We start from the raw sequence: 22127 nt of genomic DNA, 5'->3' as shown, positions 1-22127 counted from the left end.
AAAAAATTGTGTATTCTTCCCCATTTTTGGCCAGCTGTCTTTGAATCTGGCTATTGATTATGGCCTGGCCCAATTCCAGTGAAATCAGTGGAAAGACTCCAACTCTTTTCAGTGGGAGTTGGATCAAGCCATTTGTTAAATCTGAGGCCCATGGCTCTTTCTCCAGGTAGTTTCCTTCTTCTGATCTGCTGGCTTCTCTTACTGCAGGTAGTGGATGATGGGCCTGGCACAGGTACAGCCCACAGTGACCAGCTGTTTCTCCAGCCGGTAAGTGTGCTGGCAGCCTCTCCGCTCCCGTTGGAGAACAAGGATCTCGTGTTGGATGGGGATGGAGTTCATGCTGTAGTCCTCCTGTCCGGTGGAGTCCACACAGCTGTAATGGCGGCACTTGGCCTGAGCGATCACTTGAGGGAACCGGTTGGGATCTTCGTTAATGCTGTGAAGCAAGACACAAAGAGAATGACTTGGTCAAAATGGAAGCCTGGCCACTTCCCTGCATCAGCAGGGCTTTATCCTCAGCTAATTCTTGCTCATCACCCAACCACTGTTTGCAAATGCCTCCCCGAGATGCACCTTTCCCATGACTCATAGAGTCAGCGTGTGTTGGGTCAACGTCTGAGCTCCTGCAATGCTCATGGGTCTGACTAGTTTCAATGGGAGTTTTTGCCTGAATAAGGATTGATTACAACTGGATGAAGACTTCAGGATTAGGCCCAATGTTCCCAAAGCCTAGTGTCCCACTAACATCAATGGCAAAACTCCCATTGACTTAAAATGTGTAGGATTGAGCCCTTGGGGGTATTTTGCTGGACTTTCTGAGGCAGGATTTGCACTCAGATATGTCAGATCAGAAATGGCTCTGAAAAAAAGAGCAGTGAGAATGGGGACATGAACTGTACCTGTAATCCCAGGGAGACATAGACCGGTTACTGACATCATGACCCACTTTGATAGCATGCTTTGTGCTGCTGATGCTTATGTCAACTTTCACACTTAGAGGGAATCTGGCATCTTTTTGGGGCGGGCAGTCATCACTCTTTTTCTCATCAGTGCCTCTCTCTGTGTTGAATCCAGGTTGTACTGCCTTTCCATGGGCTGAATTCTTAGCCTGGAGCACCAGGATCAGCATTAACAGCAGTGAATGGAACTGAAATAGAGAAACACCACGATTAGTTAGTGCAGAGCACAAAACGCAGGAATGGGCTGTGTGGCTTCAGCAACAAGTTATATCCTGAAATTCAACTCTTGGCTTGGAGGCCTCATGCACGCCCAACTCTGCTTGTGGTTGGTAGGTTCAGAACTGAACAAAGTTCGACTTCATTCACAGAAACCTTTGTGTCTAAAAGGAACCCGTGGCAATTCTCCTGATTTTTATGAGATGGATGCACTTATAAAAGTAAATTCCTAGGAAGATACACACGTTTGCAAAAATACAGCAGAGTGTGGATTAGTGTGTAGGATTGGGAGCTAGGAATCCTCTTTCCAGGCCCAATCTCTGCTATGTAAATGAGAATAGCTCCATTAACATCTGTGGACTTTTCACCATTTACACAAGCAGAGAATTTGCCCCCCTGACTCCAAATTTTTTGCAGAGATAACTCGTCAATGGCTGAAGGTAGAAACATCAAACTTAGCTTGTTCTGTTGATCTGATTGAGACTAAATAGAAAACAAAGTCTGAAGACCATAAGTTCTTTTACTGTAAGTTAGTAGTATAAGAAATTCCAGGTTGTGTTAAATAATAAATAATCTAATTTAACAAATAATTTCACATAAAGGAACTCGACTCTAAGAAATAAGCACAAGGAGACACAGTAAGGTTGAGTTTTCAACTTTATCGTTTCATTTCCTGACTTCCGAGTGCCTGAGTTCTGAAAGTTAATATTGAATTAGTGCTAGTTTTGTGTATGGAAAATAATATCTCCTAATAATCCAGACCAGCACGAAGCAGCCACAGCATACTAGTGATTCTGATCCTAAACATTAGAATTTTTAAAAAAGAAAAGATTTAGGGGGGATATTGTATATCTTCAATTGATTAGTGATATCACACAGTAGCGTTCTCGGTGGTTTCCTTGTTTATTTTTCATGTATGACATTTTTAACAATTAAGGGAGAAAAAAAAGGATATACCCAAACAAAAAACTAAGTGAAGGTTGACCGTACAAACCGGTAACTAAATTGTAAAAGAAAAATCACTAAAAAGTTGTATTTATCTTTAAAACGAGCATTATAAACCCAGTAATTCAGAATCACAGTGAAAAGAAATGTAAACATTTGAAGGTACAAAAATGCATAGTAAAGGTGCTAATAACCATTACTCTGCCCTGTAGTGATGCTATGCAATAGCCATATGTTTTAGTAGTTGCTGGTCCCAATTTAGATTAAATTGATTTTTAAAAATAGGTAGATCAGTTTATCTAGAAATAGGTATTAGAAGTTACATTGGTTACAATCAAATTTAACAAAGCTGGTACTTACCAATGTAGCACTCCTTTTAAAAGTCATCATATTGCAGACTCTCTTACTTTGTCTGAAGTGCGTATAGGATATTTTCAACTGAACTGTCTGTGTGCATGAACTTCAGGGCTTTATATAAGGACTTCTGCTCTCACTGCCCTAGTTTCCATTGCAATTCCATTGCAATTGGGTTTTCCCAACCTTATTTATGGTTCTTGCTCTGGACTGTGACTTAACTTTATATAAAACTTTACATAAAACTTCCACTCGATGAACTCCAGGAAATGAAGTTATTGTGGTAACTGACAAACTGCTACCAGTTAACCTTAAAAACCTCTGGTTGATTTCAAGGAGTTTGAGTATAAGCTGTCATAAGTAGTAAATTAGTCTCAGTTTGGAATATTTGCATAATTTGCTTCCTTTCTGGAACAAAATTGAAGTCAGACACAAAATCCTTATGCTGTATTGATCAGAAATAAGGTTAGGTGCTAAGTGAATTCAGGTAACTGTGGTTCTTTCATCAAATGTAGGTTGAGATACTCTGTGGTCTTTCCTGGCAACACCACAGGTATCATAAACTCTGTACTGTCACAGGAATATAGGAATTGCCAGACTGGATCCTACCCATGATCCATCTAGTCCAACGGCGTGTCTCTGACGGTGGCCACCAAAAGCTGTTTCACGGGAGGGTACAACCCCCCTGAAGTAGACATTTTGGGGAGAACCTGCCCCCCAAGGAAAATTTCTTCCTGTCTTCCAATATTTTTTAGAGGCTGGCTAATACCCTGACACACGAAGGTTTAAATCCCTTCCCGAACACTTGGTTTCTTTTAACATTTACTCTTACAACTCAGGATGGTCCTGTTACCTATATCAATGCCCAGTCTCTGTTTCAATTCTGCTAAGATCTTGGCCTCAATTATAGATTATGGTAATGAGTTCTACAGACTAATAATGCATAATGTGAAAACTTACTTCCTTTTACCCGTTTTGAATTTACCAACCTTCCATGTCATTGAATGGCTTCTTGTATTCTGAGAGAGGGAGAAGAGAAATTCTCAATCTACTTTCTCTATCCCATTCATTATTCTTTCTGTCTGGAAGATGGGTCATTCATTGTGCCAACAAGTTAAACTCAGTTGGGAGTCTAGGAAGAGATGAGATGGGCTATCGTAATGCTGGAAGGAAGATAATAGTTAGTCCTGCCATGAGTGCAGGGGACTGGAGTAGATGATCTCAAATTCCTATCTATCTATCTATCTATCTATCTATCTATCTATCTATCTATCTATCTATCTATCTATCTATCTATCTATCTATCACTGTATATCTGAACACTTGCTATTTAAAATCAATGGCAATAGTGAAGTCGCTACTTGAGCTCATGTTGGGTGGTAGGAGTTTAAGTTAAATGGGGCTGTCTGTGTCATTTTTATGATGAAAAGGCCTTTTTTCGAAGGGGAGGATTTTGCAGTGTTTCCTAAAGCCAGCCAGACTCTGGATTTGTCTGACCTCCTCTGGAAATCTGTTCCATCGCAGGATCCCCTCAACTGAAATGGTTCCCTCTTATTCCCCTGCTCCCTAAGGTGAACAGTCCTTCTCTTTTCAGCTGCTCTTCATAGAAGAATTTTTCCATGCTTCTAATCTTTCCCATAAGGCAGCCTGTTCACAGATGGGAGGAGAGTCATCACACACTGGTACAAAGAGCAGATTGGCTCATTATTCAGGGCCTTGTCTTCTAGTTGATTTTTCACTCTAGACTCATTGACCTGACCGAAAGGGGCTGGCAGAAGGAATCCCTCCTTTGGAGACCATTAAGAGAGGGAAACCATATGGGATTTAACAACACAGAGGACACACAAAGAGTGTCCCAGAATAGAGAAGGATGGTGGAACCTTGTTTGCACTCGAAGCAATGTCTGATGGTGTGGGAAGGAAGTTATTGCACGTGGAACAATGGCAGGATGTAAACCTTAGGAAGTACTACAAGCCTGAAGCTGCACGGTGCTCAGCTGAAATGCTGAGCTCCGTCAGCTCCTTCTGCCTTCAATGGAAGCTGAATGCATTGAGCATTAGTCCTTCCTAGGCCGTATTCCAACACACTGATGGACAGGTTTCAGAGTAGCAGCCGTGTTAGTCTGTATCCGCAAAAAGAACAAGAGTACTTGTGGCACCTTAGAGACTTACGAATTTATTTGAGCATAAGTTTTCGTGCTTTACGCCCCCCTTCATCGGATGCATAAAATGGAACACACAGAAAGAAGATATTTATACATATAGAGAACATGAAAAGCTACTCCCACCTTTTCATGTTCTCTGTATGTATAAATAGCTTCTTTCTGTGTGTTCCATTCTATGCATCCGATGAAGTGGGCTGTAGTCCACGAAAGCTTATGCTCAAATAAATTTGTTAGTCTCTAAGGTGCCACAGGTATTCTTGTTCTTTTTACTGATGGACAGTATGTTGGGCAAAGAATTATAATTGGACTGAGGATATCATGTACATCTACGACGCCACTGAGTCAATTCTACCTGTCAGTCTTCTGTCTGATGCCCTTTGGTATCCGAGGTAGAAACCAAACTTGAACACCTTAATGGGACTAAGTCGGGCGGACCGGATGATCTTCATCCGAGAATATTGAAGGAATTGGCGCAAGAAATAGCAGGCCCCTTAGCGATAATTTTTAATGAATCTGTAAACTCGGGGGTTGTTCCGTTGGACTGGAGAATAGCTAATGTGGTTCCTATTTTCAAGAGAGGGAAAAAAAGTGAGCCGGGTAACTACAGGCCTGTCAGTTTAACATCTGTAGTGTGCAAGGTCCTGGAGAAAATTCTGAAGGAGAAACTAGTTGAGGACCTTGAGGTCAATGGCAATTGCGACAAATTACAACATGGTTTTACCAAAGGCAGATCGTGCCAAACCAATCTGATCTCCTTCTTTGAGAAAGTAACAGATTTATTAGATAAGGGAAATGCGGTGGACCTAATATACCTTGATTTCAGTAAAGCGTTTGATACTGTACTGCCCGAGGAATTATTGGTTAAATTGGAAAAGATGGGGATTGATATGAAAATCCAGAGGTGGATAAGGAACTGGTTAATGGGGAGACTGCAGCGGGTCGTATTGAAGGGTGAACTATCAGGTTGGAGGGAGGTCACCAGTGGAGTTCCTCAAGGTTCGGTTTTGGGACCCATTTTATTTAACCTATTTATTACTGACCTCGGAACCAATTATAGGAGTGGGCTGATAAAGTTTGCGGATGACACAAAGCTGGGAGGTATTGCCAATTCGGAAGAGGATCGGGATATTCTGCAGGGAGACTTGAATGACCTTGTGAATTGGAGTAACAGAAATAGGATGAAATTTAATAGTGAAAAGTGTAAGGTGATGCATTTAGGGATGACTAACAACAATTTTAGTTACAAGCTGGGGACGCATCGGTTAGAAGTAACGGAGGAGGAGAAAGACCTCGGGGTCCTTGTAGACCGCAGGATGACTATCAGTCGACAATGTGACATGGCGGTGAAAAAAGCCAATGCGGTCTTGGGATGCATTAGGCGAGGTATATCTAGTAGGGATAAGGAGGTGCTGCTTCCGTTGTACAAGGCACTGGTGAGACCTCATTTGGAGTACTGTGTGCAGTTCTGGTCTCCCATGTTTAAAAAAGATGAACTCAAATTGGAACGGGTACAGAGAAGAGCCACTAGGATGATCAGAGGAATGGAAAACCTGTCGTATGAAAGGAGACTTGAGGAGCTCGGGTTGTTTAGCCTGACCAAACGAAGGCTGAGGGGGGATATGATTGCTCTCTTTAAATATATCAGAGGAATAAATACCAGGGAGGGAGAGGAATTATTCCAGCTCAGTACTAATGTGGGCACGAGGACGAATGGATATAAACTGGCCATGGGGAAGTTTAGGCTTGAAATTAGACGAAGGTTTCTGACCGTCAGAGGGGTGAAATATTGGAACGGCCTTCCGAGGGAAACGGTGGGGGCGAAGGACCTGTCTGGCTTTAAGATTAAGCTAGATAAGTTTATGGAGGGAATGGTTTAATGGGATAACATGATTTTAGTCAAAGGAACAGCGTGCCATCACTGGTAAATAGTATAATGGCTAATGAGGGTCAGGCTGGAGAATCTTGCCTACATGCTCGGGGTTTTACTGATCGCCATATTTGGGGTCGGGAAGGAATTTTCCTCCAGGGTAGATTGGCAGAGGCCCTGGAGGTTTTTCGCCTTCCTCCGCAGCATGGGGCAGGGATCGCTAGCTGGAGGATTCACTGCTAATTGAAGTCTCTAAACTACAGGATTTGGGGACTTCAACAGCAGAGTCAAGGGAAAGGGTTGGGACGGCTTTGTGGCCTGCATCATGTGGGGGGTCAGACCAGATGATCATAATGGTCCCTTCTGACCTTAAAGTCTATGAGTCTATGAGTAATGCACCCCATCACCAGGGTAACCAGGTGCCACAAACACAAATTAAATGCAACCGTTCATTCAGCAGGATTTGGCAGTGTTTCCACTGATCCATCACTCACCAGCAGGGTCCCTCTGCCTTCTTTGGGGAAGGCATAGCTGCCTAGTTAGGCACTGACATTATCGTAAAGAGGTTGGTGTAAACAGGTGCGTCTGGTGTTAAGCCCTGCGGGTGGACAGGCTCCGCTTCCTTCTGACTTCTGGTGGTGGTGAGTTCCACAGTCAGGGGCCCCCTCAGAGAATATGGAATCCCAGCTTCTGAGAGTTCAACCCGGGGTTTTATCAACCTCAGTGTCCCCGGTGATAGCAACTGCTCAGTTTGTATTCATTTCTTACGTAGGTAAAACTCCTATTGAAGTAATTGAACACACCGAAAGATTGGGCCCCAGATTGACATTTTTTAAGCCCGATCTTGCAAGATGATGACTTCTTTGGGAGCATCTTCAGCATTTGGCTGCTGAATGAGATCCTTGGCTGGGGTAAATCAGAATAGTTTCATAGACATCAATGGAGCTATGCTGATTTACACCAGTGGAGGATCTGGTCCTCTATGTCTTACAAAGAAGGTCCTGGTGGATACATTTCCCCCGTGATGTGGCTTGTCATGCTTGGGGGAGTAGCTTTATTTCTTGGCACACAGTCTCCATCCATTCTTTTGGGGATATTGAAATTCAAAACCTCCAGGAAAGGTTCAGCATCAGCATGATCTGGATTGATCATCTTTTCCTAGTGACCTTTATGTTAATAGATTATATATATCGAAAGGGATACATCCAAACCTGGTATAAAGAGCAAAGCTCTGTTAACTTCAAGGGAGTGTTGTGGGATGCATTTGGTCTATAGCCATGTGTCCATTCATCTCTCTTGTGGCTCCACCTCTGGGATAGACTTGTACATCTCCCATCCCATCTCAGACATGGAATAGCTCTTGCTCCAGGAGTGCCCTTAAATTGTGTCAGGGTTGGGAAGGAAGGAATAGGAATAGCAGTGATGCAAAATTGTTCCTTTGGGGCCAGACCCCACCTCTTGTTCAGATGGCCCCAGTGCAGATGAGATACATGCCAAATGCACTGCCTGCATGTGCCAATGCACCTTCTCTGCATTGAAACTCAGGTATAATTCAGTTCTCAGAGGTGGTGGGGAGGACTTCTCCCTTGGTGATGAAAGGGCAAAAGGAAAAGGTGATGCAGTGGTTATAGCACTCATTATTCCCCTCTGGGACCTGAATATGACCCTTGGGATGACCTCTGTGTAATAAGATCTCCCAGTCTCAGGCTTACCTCTTCCCTGAAGGATGGATCTTCCACCCACAGGCCACTTCCCAGTCAACCATCAAGAACAGAAATCTGATTTCATTAACCAGGCAGCTGGGCTCCTGCCTCAAAGGTGAGTGCTCATCAGCGGTTGTGTATCACAATGTTCACTATCAAAGAACTGCTACAATTGTTATATCATTTTATCTTCCTAAATGAGCTAACTTATAGAACCACGTTCAACTCTGGCATGTCAGTAAAATTCCCATTCAGTTCAATGAGATTGGGAGGGAAGTTTCTTCACCCAGCTATTGCTGAGTTTGAGTGAAGTTCTAAAATATTGTTTATTGAGATACATATTCTGCAATGTTCATAGATCACTGGATAGATAGACAGGAGTTCAACAGAGGGAAAGAAAAACACAAGTAAATTCATAAATAAATATAGTATTTGGTAAGTGTTATTATATGGGTGTGTATAAAATTGTGTATTTTATATATATTAGTTGGAAAAAAAAAAAAAGGTTGTACCGTTAAAAATTCCCCCTTCCCCTCCAAAATATGCATTGAGCAATGGAAAATCTAGGCTACGTTTCAGGAACAGTGAGCACTACTACACTGTGGAAACCCCATAGTCTGAATCATTAACACTAGACTGAACAAAGCAATGAAGAATATAGACTGCAGGATACAATCCAGCACTAATGTCTTTCTGGGCAAGGACTAGATGTCCTCATGCATTTTCTTTCCAACTTTTAATTTTGGTGATTCCATGAGTGAAGGTTGTGCTAATTCGAAGCATGCATCATATCTGCTCATTGGTACAAATTCTGTCTTAATTTTTTTCAAAGGGATGTAATTCAGGGTAGAATTTAGTCCTCTATTTCTGGGATAACCATGACCTATATCACCTCCCTCCGCAGTACGCTAAGATCTGAAATGTTAAATGCGTAGTTTAATTTCCTCTTAAAGTTAGAGACATACAGGCTAACGGAAACCTTCCCGCAGAGAGGGGTTTTCTCTTCAGCCACTTACTGAAATACTCAAAGTGGGTCAGGGAACTTTCCATTTCTGAAACCAACAAAGATCTCAAAAACATCTTTCTGGCTTAAGGTTAGACCGATGGAACCTGACCCTGAGTCGAGGCTGATCAGTGGTCTGGGTCATTTTGATGTGTGAATAGATAACACCCTGATGTAGCTTGATATTAAAAATGATTACGAAATTTTCCTGTGGTTTGTTTTATGAGTCGTGAAATCTATTGATCTGCAGTCATTATGAAAAGACAGACACAGAGGGAGGAAGAGTGGACGAACCCCAGGATGTATATCCAGGAACGACATAGTATGGGCAAAGGAAGTTGCCACAATACAGACCATGATATCTCTCTAAACCCATTGTTCTGTGCTGGAATCATGGGAGTCAGGAAGAAATCCCCTCCAGAGGTATACTATTGCACCACCAGGTAAATTCAAAATAATATGGTGTGCTATCTGGCAGTATCCTCTGGCAGGTGTGCTAGATATTTGCATCTGCCTCTGAGCCTCATGAGACAGGATCGTAGAGCTGTAGAAGTCAAACGTGGTAAAGACCTGGTCTGTCATTTAATCCATCTTTCTGCCAATGAAGGTGTCAGGGTCCTCCTGCCCCCACTCTGAACTCTGGGGTACAGATGTGGGGACCCACATGAGAGACCCCCTAAGCTTATCTTCTATCAGCTTAAGTTAAAACTTCCCCAAGGGACAAATTCCTGTCCTTGTCCGTGGACGGTATTGCTGCCACCACCAAGTGATTTACACAAAAATTTAAGAAAGGGTCACTTGGAATCCCTCTCCCCCCAAAATATCCCCCCAAGTCCCTTCATCCCCTTTCCTGCAGAGGCTTGAGAATAATATACCAACCAATTGCCTTAGCAATGAGGGCACAGACCAGACCCTTTGTCTTCAGGACACTGAAAATCAATCAGGTTCTTAAAAGAAGAACTTTATTATAAAGAAAAAGTAAAAGAATCACGCCTACAAAATCAGATTTAATTATCATTGTGACTTCGACACAAGGACAGGTTAAAAAAAAACTAGGCTGTAAGAGAGGAAGCATTTCGTTTTCTTCAACCCCTTCGAGATGATGAAATAGGGGTAATACCAATGCCTTGTGCTTCTGTCATGCTTTTTCACTCAAATATTTCAAAACAGTGTAGTTTTACCCCATTGGAGGTGTGTATTGTTACCCCCCGGGGGAAACAGAGGCACAGAAAAGTTGAGGCCAACATTTTCAAACTTGGATGCCTATGGTTAAGTGCCTATTTAAGTGGCCTGATTTTCAGAGGTGCTAAACACTCATAGCTCATGCTGAAGTCAATAGGTACTTCAGGTGCTCAGCACCTTTGAAAATTAAGCCACTGAAGGCCTGATGCAAAGCCCAATGAAACCGATGGGAGGCTTTCCATTGTTGTTAATGGGGCTACTCCCATGCTTGAAGTGAAATTCATGCTTATGGATGTTGCTGAACCGGGGCCCTCTTTTGCTGCCAAGTGTGGATTTAGGGGTGTAATTTAAGGCACCCCAGTCTGAACATTTTGGCCTTAGTGACTTTCTCCAGGCCACACAGTGAGACAGAGGCAGAGCAGCGAACAGAACCCAGACGTCCTGCCTCTCAGTGCCAGTCTCCAGCCGTGTGGTAGCAACACTGCTCCCTAATAGTTGGAAGGAAAAAGGATTTTTGTCCCAGACAGTATTAATTGACAGCATTGCCCAATATGTCAGCCCCTGTTACCATAGCATAGTAGCCCCTCACAAGCTTTGTTTACTCTATTTATTGCCCTCACCCCCCTGTGGAGTGGCCCAGTGCCCTCGTCCCCCTTTTACACATGAAGAAGCTAAGTGACTCGACCAAGGTCCCCGAGAAAGTCTGTGGCATTGCAGGGAATTGAGCCCAGGTCTCCAATTAGTGGCCTAACCCTTATGTTATCCTTTCTCTTTCAGAGAGCAAGCATGCTGAGAATGGGGCAAACCTCACCCAGGAAACTCCCCGTGTCCCTTTGAACTGCTGTTGCCAGAGCATAAACTGTGATCTCCTCTTGCACACCTGTCTTTCTGAAGCTCAGCTAAATCTATACTGCGGTTACACATCCGATGTGGTTTCTCACAGTGGTTAATGTCTGATAGTTAATAGATATTTTATAGATAGCAAGGGAGCTGCTTTGAAGGAAACCCTCAGCCACTCACAGTGCTCTGAAGTTGCTCCTAACCAGGAAGGGGCGGAGGGAAGAGGGAGAGAGAGGTGCCAGAAATGTGGGCTGGATTTTAATCATAGGCAGGGTGGTTTTTTTTTTTCCAGCCTGTTCCATGTTAATTTATATATGGTAGATCTGCACCTTGCAGTCTGTCCTCAGGAAGGGACAGCATGTGTTTGCACTGCCCTAGGTGAAGAACAGGGCAGGGCTGCTGGAACAATTTTTACAGTGGGGGTGCTGAGAGGCATTGAACCAAACTGTAAACCCTGTATGTAATGGAAACCACTTCAAGCCAGGGGGTGCATCAGCACCGCCGCCCCCCAGTTCCAGCACCTATGGAACAGGGACCATAGACACCGACTTTTCTACTGGCGTCCGTGGATGCTCGACCACCCTCTGTCCCTGGTTCCGCCCTGACTCCACCCCTGCCCCACCCCGCCCCCATTCCAATCCCTTCCCCAAAGTCCCGCCCCCAACTCTGCCCCCTCCCTGCCCCTATTCCGACTCCTTCCCCAAATCCCTGCCCCAGCCCCGCCTCCTCCCCTGAGTGCACCACGTTCCTGCTCTTCCCCCTACCCTCCAGGAGCTTGCTACAGCTGTTTGGTGGCGGCAAGTGCTGGGAGGTAAGCGGAGGAGTGGGGATGCAGCGCACTCAGGGGAGGAGGCGGAGGTGAGGTGAGGTGGGGCAGGGGGGCAGGGAGGGGAGCTTGGCTGCCGGTGGATGCAGAGCACCCACTATTTTTTCCCCGTGGGTGCTCCAGCCCCAGAGCACCCACGGAGTCGGTGCCTATGACAGGGACTGAATCGTGACTCAGAGTCAGGTCCCTGGTTCCTTCCTTACCCCAGGGAAGAAGTAAGCTGTGCCACCCCTTTACCTGGGTTCCACCTATTGCCAGCCCACCTGTACAGGAGGGAGAGTAGCAGCCTCAGGGAGGTTGCCCTCCCTGCCTGCATTGTGACCTGTTATTATCCGTATTACCGTCATGCCTGGAAGTCCCTGTTACGGTCCAGAACCCCATTGTGCTAGGAGCTGTACCAACATATAACAAAATGACAGGCTCTGCTCCAGAGAACTTGCAGTCTAGAGACTAGAACAAGAGACAGCGGATGGATACAGACAGACAGGGGAGCACAAGGAAACCACGAGACAATATTGGTCAGTATGACCGGCAGTAACACCCCTGGCCTAACCATTGTCAACCGTTTTCTATAGCCATCGGGGCACAGGAGAGTTGTGAGGAGGGATGTGAAGGTGGATAATGAGGTGGTTTTGTGGGTGTTTATGGGGAGCACTTCCCAGGTGTGAGGGGCACCGGGGGAGAGACCATGCAAGTGCTGGTATGAACATGTCACAAGTAGGTGATGGAGGCTGGCATCCTGGGCCAGTTGAAGATGGCAGTCAATGTCTTAGCAGTGAATGAGCGATGACAAGGAGGGTGGGACTAGATCACAGAAGTGAAAACGAGCAGCTTATAGCTGATGCAGTGGGGAAGGGAAAGCCAGTGGAAGGATGCAAAGAAAGGTGGACATAGTCAGAATGGAAAATGATCTTTGCAGCAGCCTTCTGAATGGAGATGAAGCAGACAAGGTGGCATTCGTCAAGGCCAGAGGAAAGGATGTTGCGGTAATCGAGATGTGCTCTGTGGATGGATAGGAAAGGCCATACCTTAGAGCATAGGCACTGAGTTTCTAATCTGCCAGGGGGTGCTCCTCCCCTGGCTCCGCCCAGGCCCCTCCCCCACTCCACACCTTCCTCCAATGCCCCACCCCTGCCCTGCTTCTTCCCATCCCTGCACCGTCTCTTTCCCACCTCTTCCCGCCCCGCCTCTTCCAGCCCAGTTCCAACCCCTCCCCCGAGTGCGCTGCGCCCTCGCTCCTCCCCCCTCCAGCACCTCCTGATGCCGCGAAACAGCTGATCCGTGGTAGGCACTGGGAGGGAGGAGGAGGCGCTGATTAGCGGGACCTGTCGGCAGGCAGGAGGTGCTGGCGGGAAGGAGAGGCATTGATAGGGGAGGCTGCTGAGCACCCACCATTTTTTTCCTGTGGGTGCTCAAGCCCGACAGCACCCATGGAGTTGGCACCTATGCCTTAGAGATGTTATACAGAGAGAATCAACAAGAAGTGAGGAGCTAGAGAGAAGCCTGAGTCAAAGACAATGTCCCGGTTATCAGGTAGGTAACCCATATAGAGGAGTTAGAGGGTGTTTAATTCCTCTATGGGGGAAAAGAGGATCAAAGGCATTTCCATACTGAATTAGATCCAGGGTCCTCTAGGCCAGTGTCCTGTTGCTGACAGTGACTGATGCCAAATGCTGCGGGGGAAGAACAAGACACCCTGCAGTAGGCAGATATGGGATAATTTAGATCTCATCGGACTCCCTAGTAATTAGAGATTAGTTTAAACGATGAAGCATGAGGTTAAATATCCCTTCCAACAGGTTTTGTTAGCACTAACCATTTGGACCCTGGATACTCCTGTTATTCATAGAAATGTCTAATCCCTCTTTCAATCTTGCTAAGTTCTTGGTCTCAAGGACATCCTGGGGCAATGAGTTCCAATGGGTTCCCTACCCATACACAAAGTACGCAACTGCATAGGGCACCAGGAAATTTCCTGGTGTCCTACGCAGCTGCGTGCTGCTCCAGCCCCTGCTCCGCCCCTTCCCCATGGCCTCCGCCCCAGCCCCGCCTCTTCCTGCCCCTGCTCCAACCTAGCAGGGGGAGAAGAAGGGGGGCTGGGTCGGAGCACCAAAATGGCTAGGGGTGGCCCTGAGTTCCACAGTACATACTGTGTGAAAAAGCATTTCCTTTTATGGGTGTGTAAATTGGCTGATAATTTAGCCCATAAATAGTTCCCAGTTATACATCTTTATTTTTTCTGAAGTCCCAGTATTTGTTTTATGCAAATTATGACTTATTTCCAAACTGTATGATTTCTACCTTATCTACCCCCTTTATCGCTATAGCATCTGAGCACAGCATAACCCTTAATATATTGGTCCTCACCACAGCCCTCGGAGATAGGGAAGTGTTAGTATCCTCATTTTACAGATAGGGATTGGCGCACAGAGGGTATTTCTATGATGCAGCTGGGAGCAAGCCTCCCAGCCTAGGTAGAGAGACTTACACTAACCGGGCTCAAGTTAGCACACTAAAAACAGTGATGTGGACGTGAGAGCCCCACACTGCTATTTTGCGGTGCATTAGCTTGAGCTTGCTCCCAGTTGCAGTGTAGACAGACTTAGAGAGGCTAAGTGACTTGCCCAGGGTCACCCGGGAAGTCTGTGGCGTAGCAGGGAATTGCACCCATGGGTCCCAAGTCTCAGACTAGCATTCTAGCCACTGGATCTTCCATCTTTTTCTGTTTCTGGGGTTTTATAACAGTCAACACTGATGTAAAACGAAACAATTTTCAAAGGATGTCAATATGAGCTTTCCTCCTTGTTACATGTACACGTTCAGAGACCGCACTCTTGTTTATCACAGGGAAAGCTACCAGCTACACAACTGCATTAATCAGCTCCTTTCATCTCTAGATATAGTGGGCCTGATTCTCCCCTAATTTACATTGGTGTAAATCAGGAGTAGCTGCATTGAAGTCAACAGAATTACATCTTATATGTCTGGTGTGTGACCGAAGAGAAACAGGCCTATTATCTTGCATCTCAACAATGAATTTGGGAACAGAATGCTCTGGGAAATTTGGAAAATAGAAAAGAAAAGAGCAATCATCAGTGCTTTTTGGTGTTTATTGAAAAAAAAATATATCTGTCTGAGTAGTTTTATCCTTCATGTCAATTAAAATCTAAAACCAGAACCCTGTACACCTGATTCACAACTACTTTACTCCAGTTTTATGTCAGTGTAACGCCACTGATTTCATTAGGGTTACACTCATATAGAACTAGAGTGGGGTTTGCTCCCCACACTGGCCCTGCAAGAGCTTTAGGCCAGGTGGACCCAATCAGCTAATTAGGCTGCAAACAGGAGCTTTAGGCTGGAGGAAGCTAATTAGAGAGAAGCTCACCTGGGAGAGACAGGTGGGGCTTCTACAAAAGTCACTGGCACCAGAAGGTGGGGTATGGAGAAGTCTGTAGTTATTCCCTGGGAGAAGTGTTTGGGGGTTCCAGAGGTGACATGCCTGAACTTACTTTGTAGGACAAGGGTGGGCAAACTTTTTGGCCTGAGGGCCATATTGCGGTTGCAAAACTGTATGGAGGGCTGGGTAGGGAAGGCTGTGCCTCCCCAAAGAGCCTGGCCCCTGTCTGCCCCCTCCCACTTCCTGCCCCCCTCAGAACCCCTGACCCATCCAACCTCCCCTGCTCCTTGTCCCCTGACTGCCCCCTCCTGGGACCCCTGTCTTTAACTGCCTGCCTGGGACCCCACCCACTATCCAACCCCCCCTGTCCCCTGACAGGCCCCCTTGGGACTCCCATGCCTATCCAACCCCCTGTTCCCAGTCCCCTGACTGCCCCCCCCCCCACCCAGAACCTCCACCCCCTGTTCCCTGTCCGCCACCTGGGACCCCCTGCCCCTTATCCAACCCCCCTGCTCCCTTACCATACTGGCTGCCCGGCAGGAGTGGCGGACCAGAGCACTGGCAGGGTGGTGATCTGAGGCTGCGGAGCCTGGGGGGCTAGCATCCCTGGCTGGGAGCTCAGAGGCTGGGCAGGATGGTCCTGTGGGCTGTAGTTTGCCCATCTCGTCTGTAGGAGGAGGGAGTGAAGATTGTGGCAAACTCAGAGGAGTGGGGAAGGCCAGGATGTATGGAAACAGCTTAGGAAAAGGCAGCAAGGTGTAGGGAACAGACCTTGGCTGCTGTGTCGAGGGTCCCTGAGCTGGAACCTGGAGCAGAGGGTGGGCCTGGGTTCCCCTGCCAGCCACTGCAGGAGTGGCACTGTGAGGCAGTGAAATGGAAGACTATCTGAGATGGCTGGAGAGCAGGAATCTTGCTATGCTCTCCCTGGATGGGGAAACACCATAGTGACCTGGCTGGAGGGCTGAGTCGCACAGAAGATGCTGTGGTTCCTGGAGTGAGAGGGGGGGGGGGCTGCAGAGGAGAAACTGAAAGGGGGTAACCTCCTGGAAGGAGCATCAGCCTGATGGAGGAAATCCCCAGAACTACCAGGAGGTGGCACTGTCTGGTGGTGAGTAGAGCAAACCTGTTACTGAACCTCAGTAAATCGAGCTCTCTCTCATTTGGGTGGATGGGTTGGGGTATATAGACATGCTTTTTATGCTGCTTTATGTGTGGAACACAAAAGGGAACATGTGTATGAAGGACTCAGCAACCTGTTGAACATTTATTGGAAGTAGTTCAGACCTGGTCCCTGGGCCGTGACTGCTCCCCAGAGGGTGAAATTCACCTCTTGGCAGAGGTGCAACTCAATGTCTAGGCGCCAGCAAAGTTTAGGGCCAGATTCTCATTTACACTAAAGACCCTTTATACCACCCTGGCAGCAAAAGGCCCCTCTACACTGCCAGAGGGATGTACAGAGGACACAGGTCCGTTTCCTTAGACACTTAACTCCCACTGAAATTGCTTTGAGAGTCTGGCCCTTGTAAATGAGAATCTGGCCCTGAAGTCTTGAGGCTTTAGGTAGGAGTTAACCAATGAGCCATCCTTCCTCTCCACTTAAAGGATTAGTCCAGGGCTTGGGAGGTCTGGGTTTAAGTCCTTTTTCACTTCCTGGGTCACCTTAGACAAGTCACTTAGTCTCTCTGTGCCTCATTTCCCCATCTGTACAATGGGGATAATAGCACTGCCCTGCCCCAAGGGGGGGGGGGGGCGGGGGGAGCGGTTGTGAGGACAAATACAGTGGTAGATAGAAGTGGTGCATAGCCTGTGTGCTGGCCCTTTGCACGGGAGGGAGTTTCATCCCAGGTTCTAAAGAGCCTTCTTTTTAGTCTGCAGAGTCCCTGCAGTGACCCACTAGCTGGCATCCCTTTACTAGCCCTTCCTCTTAAGAAGTGGTTCACCAGTGGTTATGGCATGCCATAGCCCAGCTCTGGCTAGCACCTCCACTGGGTCTCTGCACGCCACCAGGGCAACTGCTCGGCTTATGACCTGTCATCCTTGCACGGCAACAAAAAATTGTGTTTTTATGTCACCTGGCAAAGCCCAAGCAGGCCACGGTGCCAGAGCCCACAGCCACAAAACACCTGCTTTGACCTTTGTGAGACACTGTGGTCCTGGGTGAAAATGTTGAGAAGACCTGTTGCAGATACACTGCCATGGGGGATGCCAATCGTAGGGCTAGAAGGGACAAGAAGTGTCTTCTAGTCTAATCCGACCCGAACAGGTCTAGCCTGGATCGTCAGCGTATCGGCATAGTGCTGTTGATGTCCATAAGCATCTGGCCCTCTGTAGCGATGAACCCAAGACGGTGCTGGCTGGATTATGAGTCATTGAGTGACCAAGTTGAGAACTCGAAGTAAATTGGGTGGGGGTGGGCAGAGTCTTAAACACTTGGGCAGAAAGTGCAAAGCATCCTCTGGATGAACGGGATATGGGGCCTTTCAGCTCTAGCCCACCGGTTTATTTAGCAATAAGTGGCGTGGCTGGTAGGAAAGACTTTCTTTATTGAACATGTATAGAGACCAGAGTTACATGCGGAGAGGCCTGTGTTTGTCTGGGACCTGTCTCTCTGGTCCCCTGCTGTCACACCAAACTAGGGTCCTTCTGAAACCTGACTATTTTTCTCCAGTTCCACCCAACATACTATGCACACCTGTAACCATCGGGGGGCTCTCTGATGCCTATTTCGGGGGATGGTACAGGGGCACTGATGATGTAGCTTTCACTGTGGCTGCATATGGATAAATGCTGACCCATTTCCAGTCAGGCATGAGCTTGCCTTAGAAATGCAGATGCCATTTATTTTCACCATAAACGGGTGCATCTAGCATGTGGTGCTTCATGGAAGAGCATACAAAATAGGCAAGGATTATAACTGTAACCTAATTTAAGTGGTTTTGATGAGGGTTGCAAATATACGGTAGGACTTGATCTGATACCTTTCACCCATGCTAGGAAAATTATTTAAAAAAATAAAGGAAATGCACCATGAAATGGAACCATTTCACCAAACCTGTGCATTTTCGACCACAATACCATTTAGCTCTCAGAACTATCCCAAGCGTAGTATTCAGGGCACAGCCATTGCGATAATGGAATGATGATCAAGTCTCTCTTCCTGTTCTCGTTACAATCTTCGTCACAGAAACAAGACGTTGGATTAAAAAGGCCACCTGCAGTGGGTGGGAGGCAGAAGCACGCTGCCCTACTTTAATCTGATCTTTAGACTCTATGGGGACTGGCTAGTACTTGCGTCCTACAAAGGCTGTGAGTGCGGGGGGAGAGAAACGGTGAGACACCAGTCAAAGCAGATCCCCTTAATGATGTCTCCTGCAAAATAGACAGGCCAGCAATATCCTCAGTCTTAACAGCACCCCCTGCCCTCATTGCAGGAGTGGCAGCATTATCCAGGGTACCAGAATGGGGATCCAAAGGATGTGGGGTGTTCCTGCAGTGTCGGTGTCGTGGGGGAAGGGAGGGGCAGACAGCCTTTTATTTCATAACATCTTCCTTCTAGCAGTGCACCGGCGTGCAGGGAGGGGCTGTTGGCATCTAGCCTGACCCTCCATTGAATGGATGGAGCAGAGCACGCTCACAGGCTGCCTCTTTGTGACCCAAGATAACTTGCTCCAAGGAGCATATATGCAGGTGTAGCCTCTGTGCAGAGGGGACCCAGCTGCAGAGAGCTGAGGCAAAGGGAGTGTGGAGCAGCCAGTCAGTGATTCTAAGGCGGCAGCAGGTAGGGGCCAGCTACTTGGCACAGTAGGGAGCAGGTTGTGTCTGTGGAGGAGGGGAGCTGTGGCAGAGGTTGGGGGTCTGTGTGGTGGAGGTTGTATGGAGGGTATGTGTGTGCGGTGAGGGGAGCTGGGGTGGAAGTTGTGTGGAGAATGTGTGCGCACACGTGTGCTGGGGAAAGGCCCCAGATGGTTTAGTTGGGTGACTGATTTCATCTGGGAGATAATCAATGACTGCGTGTGGTGAAGGGCAGGGAAGGTAGCGGAAATTTTAGGGGGAAGGGTGATATCGGATTGCCAGCCCCACCATTTACTCTGAACACCAGCTGCCACTGATAAACTAATCCTCCCCTGCTTATGCAGCACTCTTCCGCCACCAAGCCCACCCAGGTCTTGCACAAGTGCTAAGCATGGTCGCAGGAAAGAGCACTAGGCCAAACCAGCCTATGCTAGTTACAGGGGTGATATAGCTGGGGGGTCTTGTTCACATTACAGATAAGGTACAAACATCTGCCAGTGAGGGTAATTCACCATTGAAACAGATTGCCTTGGGGTGGGTGGATTCTTCACCCCTCCGACATCTTTATCATCACGAGATTGGCCATCTTTCTAGAGAACATGCCTTAGGCTGTGTCTACACTGCCACTTTCAGTGCTAAAACTTTAGTTGTTCAGGGATGTGAAAAACCAGCCCTCTCCTCCTCTCCCGAGCGACAAAAGTTTTAGCGCTGAAAAGCGCCAGTATAGACAGCGCAGAGGGGACCCTCGCTCCCAGCTATAAAGCCATCACCGCTCGTTCGGGGTGGTTATTTTTTTAACCCCGGGAGAGCTCTCCCCCGGCGATAAAGCAGGACTACACTGCCCACGTCACAGTGCTGCCTCAAGTTACGGGCTTGATGCAGGATTTACTGGGAGAAGTTCTCTGGCCTATGTTATGCAGCTAGTCAGACTAGATGACCATAGTGGTCCTCTGAGCCTTAAAACCTATGGAAATCTTGGAAAGTGCTGCCCCTGGGGACTTTCTAAGTGGCTGGCAATCTCTGTAATCAGCAGAAGGAGGCCAATCATAACTGCTGCAGGGGTATTAATTGGTGGTTATTTCCCCTCTAGGTTGTGGTCATAGGATTAGGGGAAACAGTGTAGCTTAGTGGTCTGGAACTCGGGAGGCTTGAGTTTTATTCCCAACTCGGCCACCTTGGGCATGTCACATTGCTGCTCTGTGCCTCAGTTTCCCCATCTATAAAATGAGGATAATACCGACCTCCTTTGTAAAGTGCTTTGCGCTGTGCTGATGAAAAGCACGTGGCATTAATAGTGATGAGTCAATAGGTTCTACAGAAATGACTTAAAAAGCCAATAGAACTCGATAAAAGAAGATTTTCTGGAGTTTATTTTTTTTTAAGCCGTCCTCTAGAATTCTATGATGAATGCAATTTCCTATTAAACTCAAAGGAACTTTTTTGCAAAAATTCACATGAACAATTCCCCCCCGCCACCACATTGATGTTTGGAGAATGGCTGTTGTTGAGATATAAAACCTACCTGTATGTGAGCAAGGGCATTTGTGTATGAACTTACTATTTGCAGTGCACTCTTTGGCACATACCCTTTGATATTTATTACTCCTCGTTCTCCTGTTTCTAAAATTCTAGTCATGTAGTCAAGGAGCAGAAGCAATACCATGTGACTTAAAGGACACAACCAGGCACCATGTCAAAATGAACAATTTATGAACAATCCTTTAGCTGACCATCCAAACTATCTGGCAAATACTTATGAATAACAAACTGGGATCAGTCTGTGAACCATTTGCAAACAGAAAACTGGGCAAGGTTCATCAGATTATCTGCACCAGATAATTCAACACGTTCCACCCAATAAGCAGTTTTGTCTGTGATAGTAGTTAATGTGATATTGCTCCAAGGGTAGGTTTGGCTGTAGTTATCATGAATGCTATCTTTCTAAATGCAGCTCATTTTCAAGGGCTAGACTGTGATCTTACAATCCGGCCTGAGCACGCAGCTGCATCGCTCCAGGAGCGGGGACTAAATTGTGATGCTGAGAACTGCAATTTGATCCCAGCTGAGCTTCCCCCTTGCTCCATTAGGAAAACAAGATGTGCTGGTTCTTTTTCTGGTGCAGATTACTTACCCGGGCATGATGGCGCAGCTGCATTGGCTGGCGTGTTAGGGGTATGGCAGAGTGAAGGCCCCACCCACTCCCTACATCTCCCACCTGTGGGATGCATCGTATCCGGTTGGCAGCAGCTGTTCTCTCTCCCCAGTGCACAGGCTAGCAATAGAGGTGGCCAACAGAGGGGAACAAAACTTTGTCTCATGTCCCTGTACTCCCCTGGTCATGTGTTAAGTAGCCCTAAAGGAGATCTTGCTGGTTCATGGTGTACGACTTCGCATTGGTAGTGGTAATGGCTGAAAATGTAACAGACAAGATGCCAGATATCTCAAGCCCTCTGGTGTGCAAGTGCCGATGACTAAGTGACAGACAACCCGATAGACAGGCATCCCAGGACAAGCATGTGGCGTACACAAATGCCTCATCATCCACCTCTGAATCATAGAATCATAGAATATCAGGGTTGGAAGGGACTTCAGGAGGTCATCTAGTCCAACCCCCTGCTCAAAGCAGGACCTAATCCCAACTAAATTATCCCAGCCAGGGCTTTGTCAAGCCTGACCTTAAAAACCTCTAAGGAAGGAGATTCCACCACCTCCCTAGGTAACCTATTCCAGTGCTTCACCACCCTCCTAGTGAAATAGTGTTTCCTAATATCCAACCTAAACCTCCCCCACTGCAACTTGAGACCATTACTCCTTGTTCTGTCATCTGGTACCACTGAGAACAGTCTAGATCTATCCTCTTTGGAACCCCCTTTCAG

General features: G+C 46.8%; 1 protein-coding gene across 1 annotated transcript; it reads right to left on the bottom strand.

The window, feature by feature from the left end:
- Positions 1-198: 198 nt before the first annotated feature.
- On the bottom strand, positions 199-21390 carry LOC128834294 (interleukin-17F-like). Its single transcript, XM_054022904.1, has 3 exons — positions 21383-21390; positions 900-1211; positions 199-436 (listed from the first exon to the last, which is right to left on the bottom strand). Exons 1-3 carry the CDS (start codon positions 21388-21390, stop codon positions 199-201), a joined length of 558 nt encoding a protein of 185 aa, XP_053878879.1.
- Positions 21391-22127: the final 737 nt, after the last annotated feature.

The sequence above is a fragment of the Malaclemys terrapin genome, chromosome 3 (assembly GCF_027887155.1).
Source record: "Malaclemys terrapin pileata isolate rMalTer1 chromosome 3, rMalTer1.hap1, whole genome shotgun sequence".
In the NCBI taxonomy this organism is placed as follows: Eukaryota; Metazoa; Chordata; order Testudines; family Emydidae; genus Malaclemys; species Malaclemys terrapin.
Note: the sequence above shows the minus strand (reverse complement) of the source record. Positions and strands in the feature narration are given on the sequence as shown.